At 43.8% G+C, this 16,148-nt stretch overlaps 1 protein-coding gene across 6 annotated transcripts in view; it reads left to right on the forward strand.

Moving 5' to 3' along the window:
* NBEA (neurobeachin) overlaps positions 1 to 16,148 on the forward strand; it is an 844,329-nt gene that overhangs the window by 154,987 nt on the left and 673,194 nt on the right. For 5 of the 6 annotated variants that reach the window (XM_074959554.1, XM_074959563.1, XM_074959572.1 and 2 more), the window contains exon 5: positions 1,322 to 1,443. The exons of the other annotated variant lie outside the window; for it this stretch is intronic. In XM_074959554.1, the coding sequence (XP_074815655.1) occupies positions 1,322 to 1,443 (122 nt within the window). The remainder of the gene's footprint in view (positions 1 to 1,321; positions 1,444 to 16,148) is intronic. 6 annotated transcript variants of the gene reach the window in all.

A 16,148-nucleotide genomic window follows, 5' to 3' on the forward strand; every position in this document is an offset into this window, starting at 1 on the left:
CTGTATTCACTTATTGTTCGTAGTATCAAATGTTCCTCCTCCATCCCCTCAAAACAGGGAAATAAATTACAATCCCCCATGCAAACTTAGTTTATTACGCACTAGCTTATATTGGAGTTGTGGCAGTTCTAAATCTTTCCCAGTAGGAGTGTCATGTGTGATTAACTTATTCTGCTTTTAAGCAGTCCACCAAGTTGCTGCCCATTTCTATACTCCCTAATTAGGATACCACAAATGCTAACTTTCTCTGTTAAATTATTGAAATGTATTAATCTTTCCCTGCTCAGGGAATCCTGGTTATTCTAGTTTGATTGACTAAGGTACTCCTTAAAATGACCTTGCTAGAACTGAAAAAGGTAGACTCATTGGTCTTTGAATTAAACTCACCTAATTACCTTGAAAAATATTTCCTTCTATATACTTTTATATAGTACAAAAAGTGAGAAAATATTGTGTGTAGATAGTTGTAGAGAAGGCTGATGTTCCTTAATTTCTATTATCTAGAACTATGCTATATTTTGTTTGAAGAAAGCACTCATAATCGGGGCTTTGCCATAATAATCTGTAGTATCATAAACATTTAATTCCGAAAAGCCATTAAAGTGATATACTTTAGTTATGGGTACCATACTGAGAAAAGAAGGGGTTTATATCTTGTATAATTATCTCTATACAACAAGCCAAAGTCTTCAGTCAGCCACAGCCTAGAAAATCAAACAATTTTTCATAAACACAAGCATCCGTGGCACGGCATTAAATCACATCCTTTGATTTCCACACAGGCTACTCTCTAACATTTATTTAATTTTATCATCAGAGTCAGTTATTAAACTTCTCCACTTCTTCACTCTATAACATCAATTCAAAGGCCAGGGAAACAGCAGTATAATGTTGTTAAATCATTACAGGGCATATTATTTTTAAAATTGTAACTCGTTGAATCTTTTGTCTTGTTGTTGAGCATGAATAACGTGCTCCTGGCATTGAAATGGATTTTGCAATTTTCAGATGTTGAATTTTGTGTTTTAACACTTATAAAAGTAATTTACTCCCTGGCATTTTCTACTCAGAATGCTACCCCTTCTGTAATGTATTCAATATATAATTTAATTGATTTTATTAATATCTCCTCAATTCCTTCATTGATATAATGTATGTAGTTGAACTGCAAACAAGAAAATCTCATAAGAGTAATTAAACATTAAAGCATTTATAGTGCAGTGATTGCCATTTTTGTGGGTCCTTTCAAAAGAGTTGTTTGATTAAACACTGTAAATCCACATACTTACTTTAGTAATTTTTACTGTTTCCTTTTTTGTAGGCAATTGCGTTACCTCCTATTGCTAAGTGGCCTTACCAAAATGGGTTTACTCTTAACACCTGGTTTCGTATGGATCCATTAAACAATATTAATGTAGATAAGGATAAGCCCTATCTCTATTGGTAAGTAACTCGTATATATGATTTTATTTTGGTTTCCTTATAAATAGTTAATTGTAAAATACAAATTAGTAGTTGAAGCTCTTTTTTGCCAGCATTTCCAGATTTTAATAAATTTTACTTTGTTAGAAACTTCTCTAAGATTGTCTATGCTATTTATTTCTTAACAGTTGAAATGCAACAATGCAAGCAATATGCCTTTTAGATCAACCATAAAACAAAATATACTGTGTTTTAAGAATTTGTAAAGAAATTATTTCCTATCAGGACAATTTGGGGATGTGCCTTTGTAGTGTAATATTTTCTCACTAGAGACATTTAAGGCTCCACTGATTTTCATAGTTCTATGACCTTATGAGTGAAATTTGCTGTGCCCTCAGCACTGCTTTTTACACATTTATTATAGGCTTCTTTAAGGTGTTGATGATAGAAAGATAAAGTATCTCTAAAAAGAAAAATGCCTGCACCACCCCTAAACAGGTCCCATTAAGACGAAATGTAAGCACTAGTTCCTAATAGTATGCTAACAATGAATGCCGAAAATGGAAGGAGAAATCTTTACTCCATTTCCCTATCTCTGCTATCAAGAAAATGAGTCCTTTGTAAAGCACTATGGATTAATAGTACTATCTCGGAGATAAATAATGGTGGTGGTTTTATTATAGCAGTTAGTATTTTAAATTTATTTTCATTCAGTTTAAACAGGTGCTTCATCTGGGTGGTGAAAACATGGGTTGTTTCATTATAAGGAAGAGGAAACCAGTTTGGGTGTTTGCTCAAACTAGATAGCCTTAGTTGGAATGGGAAAAGATAGGAGACAGTAAATATATGAATAGGAGAAATAGCCTCAGTGTTAGTGTAAGATCCACAGTGTCCCCAAATTCTCTGCATTACTTAGTTCATTGTCTTATACATTGTATCTTTCTATTTTACTGTCTGCTTCTATTCTTTTTAAACCACAAAAGCTGTTTAAGTTATAGAACATTCAGCAATGTACATATAATTTCGCCAGGTATGCGGGTCCCCCACATCCCGCCACACCCACCAAACAAACACAAACAAAAAGACAGCTCCTATACAGTATCTGAAAATAATGTATTTTTTATAGTTTTCCTTACTGATCAATGTATCAAATATTACTATATGTTTAAATCTTCTGCATAGTTTGGACAAATATAAAAGGGAAGTTTTAAAGTTGTTTCCTATCTGTCTTGACTTTCTGTAAGTTTATAAAATAGAAAACGTTACAATATTCAATAAATGTCTAATGTGCCAAGTAACCATAAGCAATGTTGATATTTATGTGGACGTATCTAATAAAACTACATGCAGTCATTTGGGGCATAAAAACTTGTAGGAGTGCTCAAGTGAAGGAAGGATGACTAGTTCAAATCTAGTCCTTTTTGGGATGCAGAGTATGATGGATGGGGAATAGCTTGATGTTGAGGACGAGATTCGGGCACTTTTCCCAATCACACTCTGGATGAGAAATTTCCTTTTTCCCCCACCTCCCTTTCATGTTCATCATTAGGAGCAGTTTAACATTGGGACTCATCACTTCTACTCAGCTGAACTCTTTTTAAACTGTAAGCTATGGAGACGGCTTATCAACCTCTTATTTTCTTCAATCAGCCAGGGATAAACACACACATACATAACCCTAGTAGATAGGAGCAGGGACACTTACCATGCTTAATGTATCCCTGTCAGATTCCACCCTTCCAAATAGAACAGGCTTAAGTAGTCCGATTAGTCTGAGAATTAGTCTTTGCATCAAAATGAGAAGTAATTTCTTCAGATATGAACAGACCCAAGGCTGCACAGTTGCAGACCAAGCAGTTGCGGGGACTTTCTCCTTCAGGCCACCCCCTACTGATAGCAGAGCAACCCAGGACCTACTGTGCAGGATTGCCCACAATATGGGGCTCAAGGCTGAGAAGGTGGTTGAGTCAGAGGCCCTGATGGTTGATATTTTAGCCCCCAAAGGGCCATCCAGGGTAGTACTGCCCCTTATAAAAACCATTCAACCACCGCAAAATCTCTGTGGCAAACTTCTTCCTCCATCCCCACGACAGCTAAAGGGGGTGGGAGGAAGTATTTTGTACCCTCTAAAGGGTACAAGCACTTATTCTCTCACCTGCAGCCCTGCTTGTTAGTGGTGATAGCAGTAAATGAGAGAGCGAGATGGGGGCAACAGGGTCCAACTCCCAAGTCAAGACTCCAAAAAGATAGACCTTTTTGGCCAGAAGGTCTACTTGACTGGAGGGCTCCACTTGAGGATGGCAATCTTCAGCAGATACAATTTTAATTAATGGGACTCCATGATGAAATTTAAGGAGCTTGTGCTGTCTCACTCTAGGGCAGAATTTGTGGTCATAGTGGAGGAGGGCAAGTCAGGGGCACGGACCTCTTTACAGGCCTCACTGGATGCTGTGTACTCAGCCGCACGGATCTTGTCCTCTGGCATAGCCATGAGGAGGAGTTCCTGGCTGCAGGCATCCGGACTTCCCCACAAAGTCAAATAAACTATTCAGGACCTGCCTTTTGATGGCATGGGCCTATTTGCGAAGCAAACAGACTCCATGCTTCACAGCCTAAAAGATTCACAGGCAACTATGAAATCATTGGGCATGCATAACCCTGCCATTTTAAGCCCCATCCGCTGCAGCGCTTCTATCCCTCTCGGCCCAGACTTCTCCAGGAAGCGGGGCAAGAGTGGCAGGTGCAAGCCCTCCTCCTTCTCCACCCGGCCAGGGCTCGACAAGACCATCGTCGGGCTCTAAGCAGGCCTTTTGAAGGTGGGCCTGGGAGCGATGCACCAGCCAGCAAACCGGACCCTTCTCCCTGCTTTCTCAACCATCTGTCCCACTTCTACAGTGCTTAATCTCTGTGACACAGATTACGTCAGACCACTGGGTCCTTCACATGGAAGTGGGATATTCTCTGCAATTCTGCTCCTCCTCTCCCTCCCACCCACTTTCCCCGTCCCTCTTCAGGGACCCTTCTCACATGCATCTCCTCATACAGGAGGTCCAAACACTCCTCACCACAGGAGCACGGGAGGAGATTCCTCAAGAGGTAAGAGGCAAGGGATTCTATTCCCATTATTTCCTAATCCCCAAAACCAAGGGGGGTCTCAAACCCATCCTCGACCTGCAAGGCCTCAACAGGTTCATGAAAAAGTTGAGGTTCTGCATGATTTCTCTAACTGCAATTATTTCCTCTCTGGATCCAGGAGACTGGTATGCCACCCTCGACCTCAAGGACACATACTTCCACATCTCTCTAATTCCTGCCCACAGATGATTCCTCAGGTTCGTGATCAACTACAACCGTTACCAATTCAGAGTCCTCCCCTTTGGACTTTCAACAGTTCCCCAAGTGCATGTTGGTCGTAGCTGCCTTCCTACGCCTGAGGCAGGTGCAGGTATAGTCGTACCTCAACGACTGGCTGCTCAGGGGACGTTCCAGGGACCAAGTGGAGAGAGAGGTCAGCTTTGTAAGGTCCACCTTTGACGGGTTTGATCTCCCACTCAACAAGCACAGATCAACCCTATCCCCGACACAGAGGGTAGAGTTTATCAGAGCAGTATTGGACTCAGGCCAGGCCAGGGCATCACTGCCAGAGGCTTATTTTCTGTCAATAACAGACATCATACAAAGCCTCAGATGGTACCCTACTACCACAGCAAGGGGTTCCTTAAGGCTCCTCTGCCACATGGCGGCATGTACATATGTGGTACAGCACACGAGGCTGAGGCTCAGGCCTCTCCAAGCTTGGCTGGCCTTGGCCTACTGTCCGGGGCATGACAGCCTGGACAAGGTGGTCACCGTTCCTGTGCCGGTTCTCGAGTCTCTACATTGGTGGCTCAACCCTCAGGCTGTATGTGGGGGAATCCCATTCAACAAGACCCAGCCCACTCTATCCCTGGTGACAGATGCATCGGCACTGGGATGGGGCGCTCACCTGGGAGAACTACAGACTCAAGGTCTCTGGTTGCAGGACAAGCTTTCACGCAACATCAAGGAGTTGAGAACAGTCTGACGGGCATGTCAAACTTTCCAAGCCCAATTGTGAGGGAAGTGCATGGGTGTCATGACACAGAACATGACTGTGATGTTTTACATCAACAAGCAAGGTGGGTCTTGTTCATCTCCTCTGTTAGGAAGCCCTCAAGCTGTGGGACTTCTGCATAGCCCACTCTATTCACCTGGAAGTGGCTTACCTCCCAGGTTTCTCAGAACGAGTTGGCAGACTACCTCAGTAGATCCTTCCACAATTACGAGTGGCCTATCCACCTGGACGTAGTCCACAACATCTTCCAGAAGTAGGGAGTTCCCCAAATTGAGCTGTTCACCACTCAGAGAAACAGAAAATGACCTTGATTCTGTTCCTTCCGTAATCACAGTCTGGGCTCTCTCGCGGGCACGTTTCTCCTCCCTTGAATGGACCATCTGTTGTATGTGTTCGCTTTGTTTCCACTAGTCCATAAGATGCTGCTCAAAATCCACAGGGACAAGGCAGTGGTCACACTGGTAGTACCGGCCTGGCCTCACCAGCTCTAGTTCACCATGCTCCAGGAGCTGTCAGTGGACACTCCAATCTCATTATCCCTGGTTCTGGACCTGATCACCCAAGACTGCTGTTGGCTTCTTCATTCTGACCTCAAGTCTCTTCACCTCACAACTTGGAAGCTTCATGGCGAAACCCGATGGAGCTCATGTGCCCTGAGTCTGTTGCGGGGGCGGGTGTCCTATTTGGTCACAGAGGATTTCATTGTGGATCACATCTTGTATCCGGGAATGCTATGAGTTGGCAAAAGTACCAGCTCCTGCACTAACAGCACATTCCACAAGAGCGCAGGCCTCCTCAGTGGGGTTCCCAGCCCAAGTCCTTACCTAGGATATCTGCAGGGTGGTGATGTGGTCCTCGGTTTCTTGTGTCATCTCTTACTGAAGATATTAATAAAACCAGTGGATTTTATCATGAGTTAAAAAGAAAACTTTAATTTTATACATTTATTAGCCCTTCAGGTTCTTCATATGGGTATACAAGAAAGTCATTGTCTTTCACAGGCAGGAAGAAACACAAGATAAAAGGAATGTGGTTAATCAGACAGCAACTTTATTAACTTATCTGGAAACTATCTAGTAATAACTCAGAGTGCAGATCATCATTGCTGGGTTAAGAGTCTATGGAAATGGGGTTGTCTTCTTGCTGTACTAGACATTAGGAGACCCAGCCCCATTCCTCAGATTCTTCAGTGGATGCCTTCCCTTAAATCCACTTCTAGTTCCAATTTATAAGGGAACCGGAGCCTCTGTAGAATGAGTACTTAGAATCATAGAAGATTAGGGTTGGAAGGGACCTCAGGAGGTCATCTAGTCCAACCCCCTGCTCAAAGCAGGACCAACCCCAACTAAATCATCCCAGCCAGGGCTTTGTCAAGCCGAGCTTTAAAAACCTCCAGAGATGGAGATTCCACCATCTCCCTAGGTAACCCATTCCAGTGCTTCACCACCCTCCTAGTGAAATAGTTTTCCATAATATCCAACCTGGATCCAATGGACATAGTGTACTTAGATTTCCAGAAAGCCTTTGACAAGGTCCCTAACCAAAGGCTCTTTTGGAAATTAAGTTGTCATGGGATAAGAGGGAAGATCCTTTCATGGATTGAGGACTGGTTTAAAGACCGGGAACAAAGGGTAGGAATAAATGGTAAATTTTCAGAATGGAGAGGGGTAACTAGTGGTGTTCCCCAAGGGTGAGTCCTAGGACCAATCCTATTCAACTTATTCATAAATGATCTGGAGAAAGGGGTAAACAGTGAGGTGCCAAAGTTTGCAGATGATACTAAACTGCTCAAGATAACTTAAGACCAAAGCAGACTGTGAAGGATTTCAAAAAGATCTCACAAAACTTAAGTGATTGGGCAACAAAATGGCAAATTAAATTTAATGTGGATAAATGTAAATTAATGCACATTGGGAAAAAATAACCCCAATTTTACATACAATATGATAGGGGCTAATTTAGTTACAACTAATCAGGAAAGAGATCTTGGAGTCATTGTGGATAGTTCTCTGAAGACGTCCATGCAGTGTGCAGCAGCAGTCAAAAAGGCAAACGGGATGTTAGGAATCATTTAAAAAAGGGATAGAGAATAAGATGGAAAATATCTTATTGCCCTTATATAAATCCATGGTACACCCACATCTTGAATACGGCGTGCAGATGTGGTCCCCTCATCTCAAAAAAGATATACTGGCATTAGGAAAGGTTCAGAGAAGGGCAACTAAAATGATTAGGGGTTTGGAACGGGTCCCATACAAGGAGAGATTAAAGAAACTAGGACTTTTCAGCTTGGAAAAGAGGAGACTAAGCAGGGATATGATGGAGGTATATAAAATCATGAGTGGTGTGGAGAAAGTGAATAAGGAAAAGGTATTTGCTTGTTCCCATAATATAAGAACTAGGGGTCACCAAGTGAAATTAATGGGTAGCAGGTTTAAAACAAATAAAAGGAAGTTCTTCTTCACACAGCGCACAGTCAACCTGTGGAACTCCTTGCCTGAGGAGGTTGTGAAGGCTAGGACTATAACAACGTTTAAAAAAGAACTAGATAAACTCATGGAGGTTAAGTCTCTTAATGGCTACTAGACAGGGTGGGTAAGGAATGGTGTCCCTAGCCTCTGTTTGTCAGAGGGTGGAGATGGATGGCAGGAGAGAGATCACTTGATCATTATTTGTTAGGTTCACTCCCTCTGGGGCACCTGGCATTGGCCACTGTCAGTAGACAGGCTACTGGGCTGGGTGGACCTTTGGTCTGACCCACAATGGCCATTATTATGTTCTTAGATTTCCCCTACTGCAACTTGATACCATTGCTCCTTGTTCTGTCATCTGCCACTTCTGAGAACAGCCTACCTCCATCCTCTTTGGAAGCCCCCTTCAGTTAGTTAAAGGCTGCTATCAAATCCCCCCTCACTCTTCTCTTCTGCAGACTAAATAAGCCCGGTTCCCTCAGTCTTTCCTCATAAGTTGTGCTCCAGCCCCCTAATCATTTTCGCTGCGCTCTGGTGGACTTTCTCCAATTTGTTCACATCCTTTCTGTAGTGGGGGGCCCAAAACTGGACACACTACTCCAGATGTGGCCTGACAAGCTCTGAATAGAGGTGAATAATCACTTTCCTTGATCTGCTGGCAATGCTCCCACTAATACAGCCCAATATGCCATTAGCCTTCTTGGGAACAAGGGCACACTGCTGACTTATATGCAGATTCTCGTCCACTGCAGTCCCCAGGTCCTTTTCTGCCGAACTGCTGCTTAGCCAGTCGGTTCCCAGCCTGTAGCAGTGCATGGGATTCTTCCATCCTAAATGCAGGACTCTGCATTTGTCCCTGTTGTACCTCATCAGATTTCTTTTGGCCCGATCCTCCAATTTGTCTAGTTTCAGAGTAGCAGCCGTTAGTCTGTATTCGCAAAAAGAAAAGGACTACTTGTGGCACCTTAGAGACTTACAAATTTATTTGAGCATAAGCTTCCACTCTGGATCTTATCCCTACCCTCCAGTGTATCTACCTCTTCCCGCAGCTTAGTGTCACCCATGAACTTGCTGAGGGTACAATCCATCCCATCATCCAGATCATTAATGAATATGTTGAACAAAATCAGCCCCAGGACCAACACTCTGCTTGATAACGGCTGTCAACAAGACATCGAGACATTGATCGCTACCCATTGAGCCTGACGATCTAGGCAGTTTCTGTCTACCTTATAGTCCATTCATCAGATCCATACTACTTTAACTTGCTGGCAAGAATACTGTGGGAGACCATATCAAAAGCTTTGCTAAAGTCAAGGTATATCACATCCACTGCTTTCCCCATATCCACAGAGCCAGTTATCATAGAAGGAAATCAGGTTGGTCAGGCATGACTTGCTCTTGATGAATCCATGTTGACTGTTCCTGATCACCTTCCTCTCTCCAAGTGTTTCAAAACTGATTTCTGGAGGAACTGCTCCATGATTTTTCCGGGGACTGAGGTGAGGCTGACCGGTCTGTAGTTCCCCGGATTCTCTTTCTTCCCTTTTTAAAAGATGGGCACTATATTTGCCTTTTTACAATCATCCGGGACTTCCCCCAATCACCATAGTTTTCAAAGATAATGGCCAATGCTCTGCAATCACATCAGCCAACTGCCTGAGTACCCTCGGATGCATTGCATCCAGCCCCTTGGACTTGTGCATGTCCAGCTTTTCTAAATAGTCCTTGACCTATTCTTTCACCACTCAGGGTTGCTCACCTCCTCCCCATACTGTGCTGCCCAGTGCAGCAGTCTGGGATCTGACCTTGTCTGAGAAGACTGAGGCAAAAACATTGCGTACTTCAGCTTTTTCCACATCCTCTGTCACTAGGTTGCCTCCCACATTCAGCAAGGGTCCCACACTTTCCCTGACCACCTTTTTGTTGCAAACATACCTGTAGAAACCCTTCTTGTTACCTTTCACATCTCTTGCTAGCTGCAACTCCAATTCTGCATTGGTCTTCCTCATTATACCCCTGCATGCTCAAGCAATATCTTTATACTCCTCCCCAGTCATCTGTCCAAGTTTTCACTTCTTGTAAGCTTCCTTTTTATGTTTAAGCTCACTGAAGATTTCTCTAGGCCAAACTGGTCACCTGCCATATTTGCTATTCTTTCTGCACATCAGTATGGTTTGATCCTGCACCCTCAATAAGCCTTCTTTAAAATACAGCCAGTTCTCCTGGACTCCTTTTCCCCCTCATATTACTCTCCTAGGAGATCCTGCCCGTCAGTTCCCTGAGGGAGTCAGTCTGTTTTTCTGAAGTCCAGGGTTACCCTATTCTGCTGCTCTCCTTTCTTCCTTTGTCAGGATCCTGAACTCGACCATCTCATGGTCACTGCTGCCCAGGTAGCCATCCACTTCTATTTCCCCTACCAATTCATAGAGTCATATAAGATTAGAGTTGGAAGAGACCTCAGGAGGTCTAGTCCAACCCCCTGTTCAAAGCAGGACCAACCCCAACTAAAACTAAACTAAATTCTTCCCTGTTTGTGAGCAGCAGGTCAAGAGGAGTATGTCCCCTAGTTAATTCCTCCAGCAGAAGTTGTCCCCAACGCTCTCCAAAAACTTTCTGGATTGTCTGTGCACTGCTGTATTGGTCTCCCAGCAGATGTCAGGGTGATAGAAATCCCCCATGAGAACCAAGGCATGTGATCTGGAAATTTCTGTTAGTTGTCCAAAGAAAGCCTCGTCTACCTCATCCTTATGGTCTCGTGGTCTGTAGCAGACGCCCACCACGGCATCACCCTGGTTGCTCTCACCTCTAAACTTAATCCAGAAACTCTCAATGGGCTTTTCTCCAGTTTCACACTGGAGCTCTGAGCAATCATACTGCTCTCTTACATACAGTGCAACTCCTCCACCTTTTCTCCCCCGCCTGCCCTTCCTGCACAGTTTATACCCATCCATGACAGTGCTTCAGTCATGTGAGTTACCCCACCAAGTCTGTTATTCCAATCACATCATATTCGTTGGCTGTGCCAGGACTTCCAATTCTTCCTGCTGGTTTCCCAGGCTTCTTGCGTTCGTCTACAGGCACCTAAGATAACTAGCTGATTGCCATACTTTCTCAGTATGAATCAGGAGGTCACCCCTGTTGCTCCCTCCCCTTGTGTTTCCTCCCAGTATTCCACTTCCCCACTTACCTCAGGGCTTAGGTCTCCACCCCCTGGCAAACCTAGTTTAAAGTCCTCCTCACTAGGTTAGCAAGTCTGCCTGCGAAGATGCTCTTCCCCCTCTCCATTAGATGGACCCCATCTCTTCTTAGCAATCCTTCTTCCTGGAAAAACATCCCATGGTCAAAGAATCCAAAGCCTTCTCTCTGTCACCACCTGTGTATCCACGCATTCCACAATTCGATGGTCCCTACCTGGGCCTTTTCCTTCAAAAAGGAGGATGGATGAGAACATGACTTGTGCCTCAAACTCCTTTATCCTTCTTCCCAGAGGTACATAGTCTGCAGTGAGAAGTTCAAGGTCATTCTTGGAAGTATCATTAGTGCCCATGTGGAGAAGTAGGATAGAGTTCCGTGAGCTTGTTCGGTCTCGGCAGACACTCTGTCACATCCTGAATTCTAACTCCAGGCAGTGGACATCTGCCACAAGAAGGTACTGGATATTAATTTGACTGACTTCCCTCCACGCTCCAGTTGTGTTCCCAGATAGTTCAGTTTCCTTTCTCCTTCAAAAATATATCTGCTCCTCAGTTAGAGAGGATTCTCTAGAAGATTCTCTAGAAGATTCCTTCACCATCTCCCTTGAATAATTCAGGTACCAAATATAATCTCAAACAAATTTAACCACTTCCCAAATCACCCATATTTTTCTTATTAATCATGTTTACTACAGTAGTGCTTAAAGACCAACCAAGAATGGATATCCATTGTGGTAGGCACTGTACAAACATAATGGCAGAGGTCCTTTGCCTGCATCATGCAGGCCAAGCAGGTCCTTGCCATATCCTTCCCTGCATCATTTTAAAGTATTTTACTATCACACTTGGGGAAAGGTCCAGGATCAGCCCTAAATCTGTTTTTTTGCTTTGATTAAGCCAACCCCTTACAAAATCCCAAGTAGTTTTTGCTCGGTGTACAATAAGGATTTCAAGTGGCTACTTCCTGGTGGTCAAAGAGTGTAAGAGGGGCATCAGCTGATTCCAGAGCATGCCCCTCCTGCCATATCAACTCAGAATCACCTCACCATGAAGGCCTGACTGTGAGTCCCTCCAAGTGAATTGACTGCCTGTCTGTGGCTGCAATGCATAATACTTTGCATACAGATCCAAACACTCACTGTCCTGATCTGTTCCCATGCCCCCAGAGCATGCATGACCGTCTATCCTGAACAGAGCAGCCTCACTGCTGAGGCCCAGGAACTGAACTTCCAAGAGGAATTGTCCACTCGTCTGTGGGTCAGATAAACAGTATTGTGCCCATATATCATCACCTTCTCATATGACCTTTCACTTGATCCAGGATGAAGGGATAAATAAGAATTTAACACACACACACACACACACACACACACACACACACACACACACACACACACACACACACACACACACACACACACACACACACACACACACACACACCCCTCCCCCTCTGGATTATTTTCCCCGACTGGCCTCCATAGCTTTGTATGTATTTGAATGCCACCATGGGCATTATTCATTGGGCTACTATCCCGTAGATGTAATTCCTCCAATCCTGAATGAATGGGATCCCAATTCACCTAACATGCACTTTTTAACATCACCATGAACTTAAATTTTCTTTTCTAAGGTAACTCCCCTCCCTGTGAGGAAATTTGGCACCAACAGCCTCTACAGTAGTCAAATCTGTACTGCTTTGACTGGGCAATCCAGTCCCAGCCTTCCCTCATTCTTGTAGTAGTTATGACTCACTTTGTCATCCCTTAAGTGTTTTTTGGAATTCTGAGGGTCAGGGTGTCAGAGGGCTCCTTACTTTGTAGGTCCTTAAACTCTGGAGCCCTTTGTAAATCCTCCTTTACTGACCCTTTGTTGTTCTGATACAAACCATTTCTCCTGTCACCTAATTAAAACCTGCTCTTAGGGTTCTGGAAGTCTGATATCCCCATGCAAAATATGCTGCTCAATAGTGACCCAAATTAACCTATGATGCCAGCCCAGTTTACCATCCTTATATTAGGGCCAAATTATTTTCACAGGCCAAGCCCAGTGTCTAAAGATTTGGCACAACCTCAACCTGTAGTCTCAGATTTACAGAGGATTCGCCCCACATTGAGTAAATTCCATTCCCCACCCCCCCACAGAATACACCTGAACGTTCATGGTGCTGGTTGCTTTGCACTAAGACAGAATTGGTTAAGAACCAAGGTTCCAGGGAGGTCTTGCTGTGCCTGGATGGGGTCTTTGCTAGCTCCCAGCACCGGCTCTCAAATTCTGCCCATCTCATACTTTGAGTGACTTGAAGACCTGGAAGTTGCCAACATGGACTCTGGCCTGGTTTATACTTCAGAATCACCTCTCTTGTCCATCATTGTCTAACTTTAAGTGATAGTAGTGCCTCTCTTTGGGGTGGTGTAGGAAGCACCCTCCTGATAGTTTGGGTGGTCCCAGGCCCTCTGCAAAGCTGGTCTTAAAGCAGTAAGGGACTTATTCCTCTCTTTGCCCTACTTTTGTGTGGGGTTTGATGGAGGGTCCCTTGACTAGGTGTACCCTGGTATCCCTCCCCAAGTTTGGCACACCCTCTGCAGGTGTCTGTTTCCACCTCTGTGTTGTCTGTATATGAGGAAACCATCTCACCTCTTTGGGATAATTTTATGTTCCTTCCCCACGGACAGATTCCTCTCTCTGCTTCACTTCCGTGTGGACTGTGAATCAGAGTCCCTTGACTAAGATGTCCCTCAGTGTCCATGGCCACCTTCTGAAAAGGGTCCTCTAGTATAGGTAGCAGCCTCATGGCCGCTTCCTATATATCCTTCCCATGCATGGCTAGGAATCCCATATTATGCAGTACTCCTGAACTGCCTCAGTTTTCTCACTGTCAGCTGGGGTCTTAGCTGTGCCACAGTTTCCCCAGTAAGGGAAAACAGCGAACTAGGTGTGTGAGAGGGCTCTAGCCAAAAGTATAGTGCTTTCTAGGTTGGTCAGGCAGCCAGTAGCATCTTCCTTGAGTATACTGCAGCCTCTGTACTGCAGAAACCTTGAGTGAGATCAAAGTTGGAATCTAACTTATTAGATACATACAGACTCTGAACATGCAGACCCTTGAGTGTGCCTGCATCATAGAAGATAAGGTGATAAGTAGCAGTCAGCATGGATTTGTCAAGAACAAATCATGTCAAAACAACCGAATACCCTTCTTTGTTAGAGTAACAAGCCTTGTGGATGGAAGGAAGCAGTAAGTAAGTGTGATATATCTCAACTTTAGTGAGGGTTTTGTTACTGTCTCACATGACATTGTCATAAACTAGGGAAATATAGTCTAGATGAACGTACTATAAAGTGGGTGCACGACTGGTTGGAAAACTGTATTCAGAGAGCAGTTATCAGTGGTTCACAGATTAGCTGTAGAAGGGCATACTGAGTTGGGCCCCACAGTGGGGATCTGTTCTGGGTCTTGATCTATTCAATATGTTCATAAATGATTTGGTAATGGCATAGAAAGTATGCTTATAAAGTTTGTGGATGATACCAAGTTGGGAGGGCTTTCAAGTGCTTTGGAGGACAGGATTAGAATTCAAAATGATCTTGACTAACTAGAGAAGTGGCCTGAAATAAATAGGGTGAAATTCAATAAGAACAGATGCAAAGTATTATGCTTAAGAAGGAATAATCAATTGCAAAAACACAAAATGTGAAATGGCTGCTCAGGAAGGAGTACTGCAGAAAAGGATCTGGGGGTTGTAGTGGATCACAAACTAAATGAGTCAACAGTGTAATACTGTTGGGGGAAAAAATGAACATCATTTTAGGATTTATTAGCAGGAGTGTTGTAAACAAGACACGGGAAATAATTCTTCAACTCTGCTCACCACTGATAAGGCCTCAAATGGAGTACTGTGCCCAGTTGTGGGCACCACACTTTGGGAAAGAGGTAGACAAATTGGAGAAAGTCTGGAGGAGAGCAAAAAAAAAATGATTAAAGATCTAGAAAACATGACCTACAAGGAAAGATTGAAAAAAATGGTTTTGTTCAGTCTGGAGCAGAGAAGACTGAGCAAACATAATAGTCTTTAAGTACTTAAAAGGTTGTTATAAAAAGCAGGATGATAAATTGTTCCTCTTATCCAATGAGGACAGGAAAAGAAGTAAATTGCAGAAAGGGAGATTTAGATTAGACATTAGGAACAACCTCCTAACTGTCAGGGTAGTTAGACACTAGAACAAATTACTTAGGGAGATTTTTAAGAACAGGTTAGACAAACACCTGTCAGGGATGGTCTAGATAATACTTAGTTCTGCGTCAATGCAGGGGATTGGACTAGATCAGTGGTTCTCAACCAGGAGTCTGGGGGCCACGAGAAGGTTTCAGGGGTCTGCCAAGCAGGGCTGTCATTAGACCTGCAGGGGCCTAGGGCAGAAAGCCAAAGCTCCACCACCTGGGGCTGAAGCCCAGGGCTCGAAGTCCCGCTACCTGGGGCTGAAGCCAAAGCCTGAGCAAATTAGATTCGCAAGGCCCCCTGTGGCATGGGACATGGGATAATTTTCCTGCTTGCTATCCCCCTAATGCTGGCCCTAGTTTTTTGTGCAGAAAAACAGTTGTGGCACAAGTGGGCTGTGGAGTTTTTATAGCATGTTGGCGGGGCGGGTGGGGTGGGGTGACAAAGAAAAAAAGGTTGAGAACTCCTGGACTAGGTGGCCTATCAAAGTCTCTTCTAGTGCTACATTTCTATGATTATGTGATGATGTGAGACCCCTTACACTCAAAGGCTCTCTGGTGATGATGCATGGCTATTATTAAAGAGACAGTATCACAATATACCACATCTCCCTTTCTTAATTCTTAAAATTCTTCCAAAAAACAACTTCTCAAACAATGGCCTCAGCACCAGACCTGAGGCATGAGGAGACTCTTACAGCACTGCTGACCGCTTGCTGCTTAATCTTCATCCATACAGATTAGAAGTT

This window comes from Natator depressus, chromosome 1 (genome assembly GCF_965152275.1).
Source record: "Natator depressus isolate rNatDep1 chromosome 1, rNatDep2.hap1, whole genome shotgun sequence".
Taxonomy (NCBI): domain Eukaryota; kingdom Metazoa; phylum Chordata; order Testudines; family Cheloniidae; genus Natator; species Natator depressus.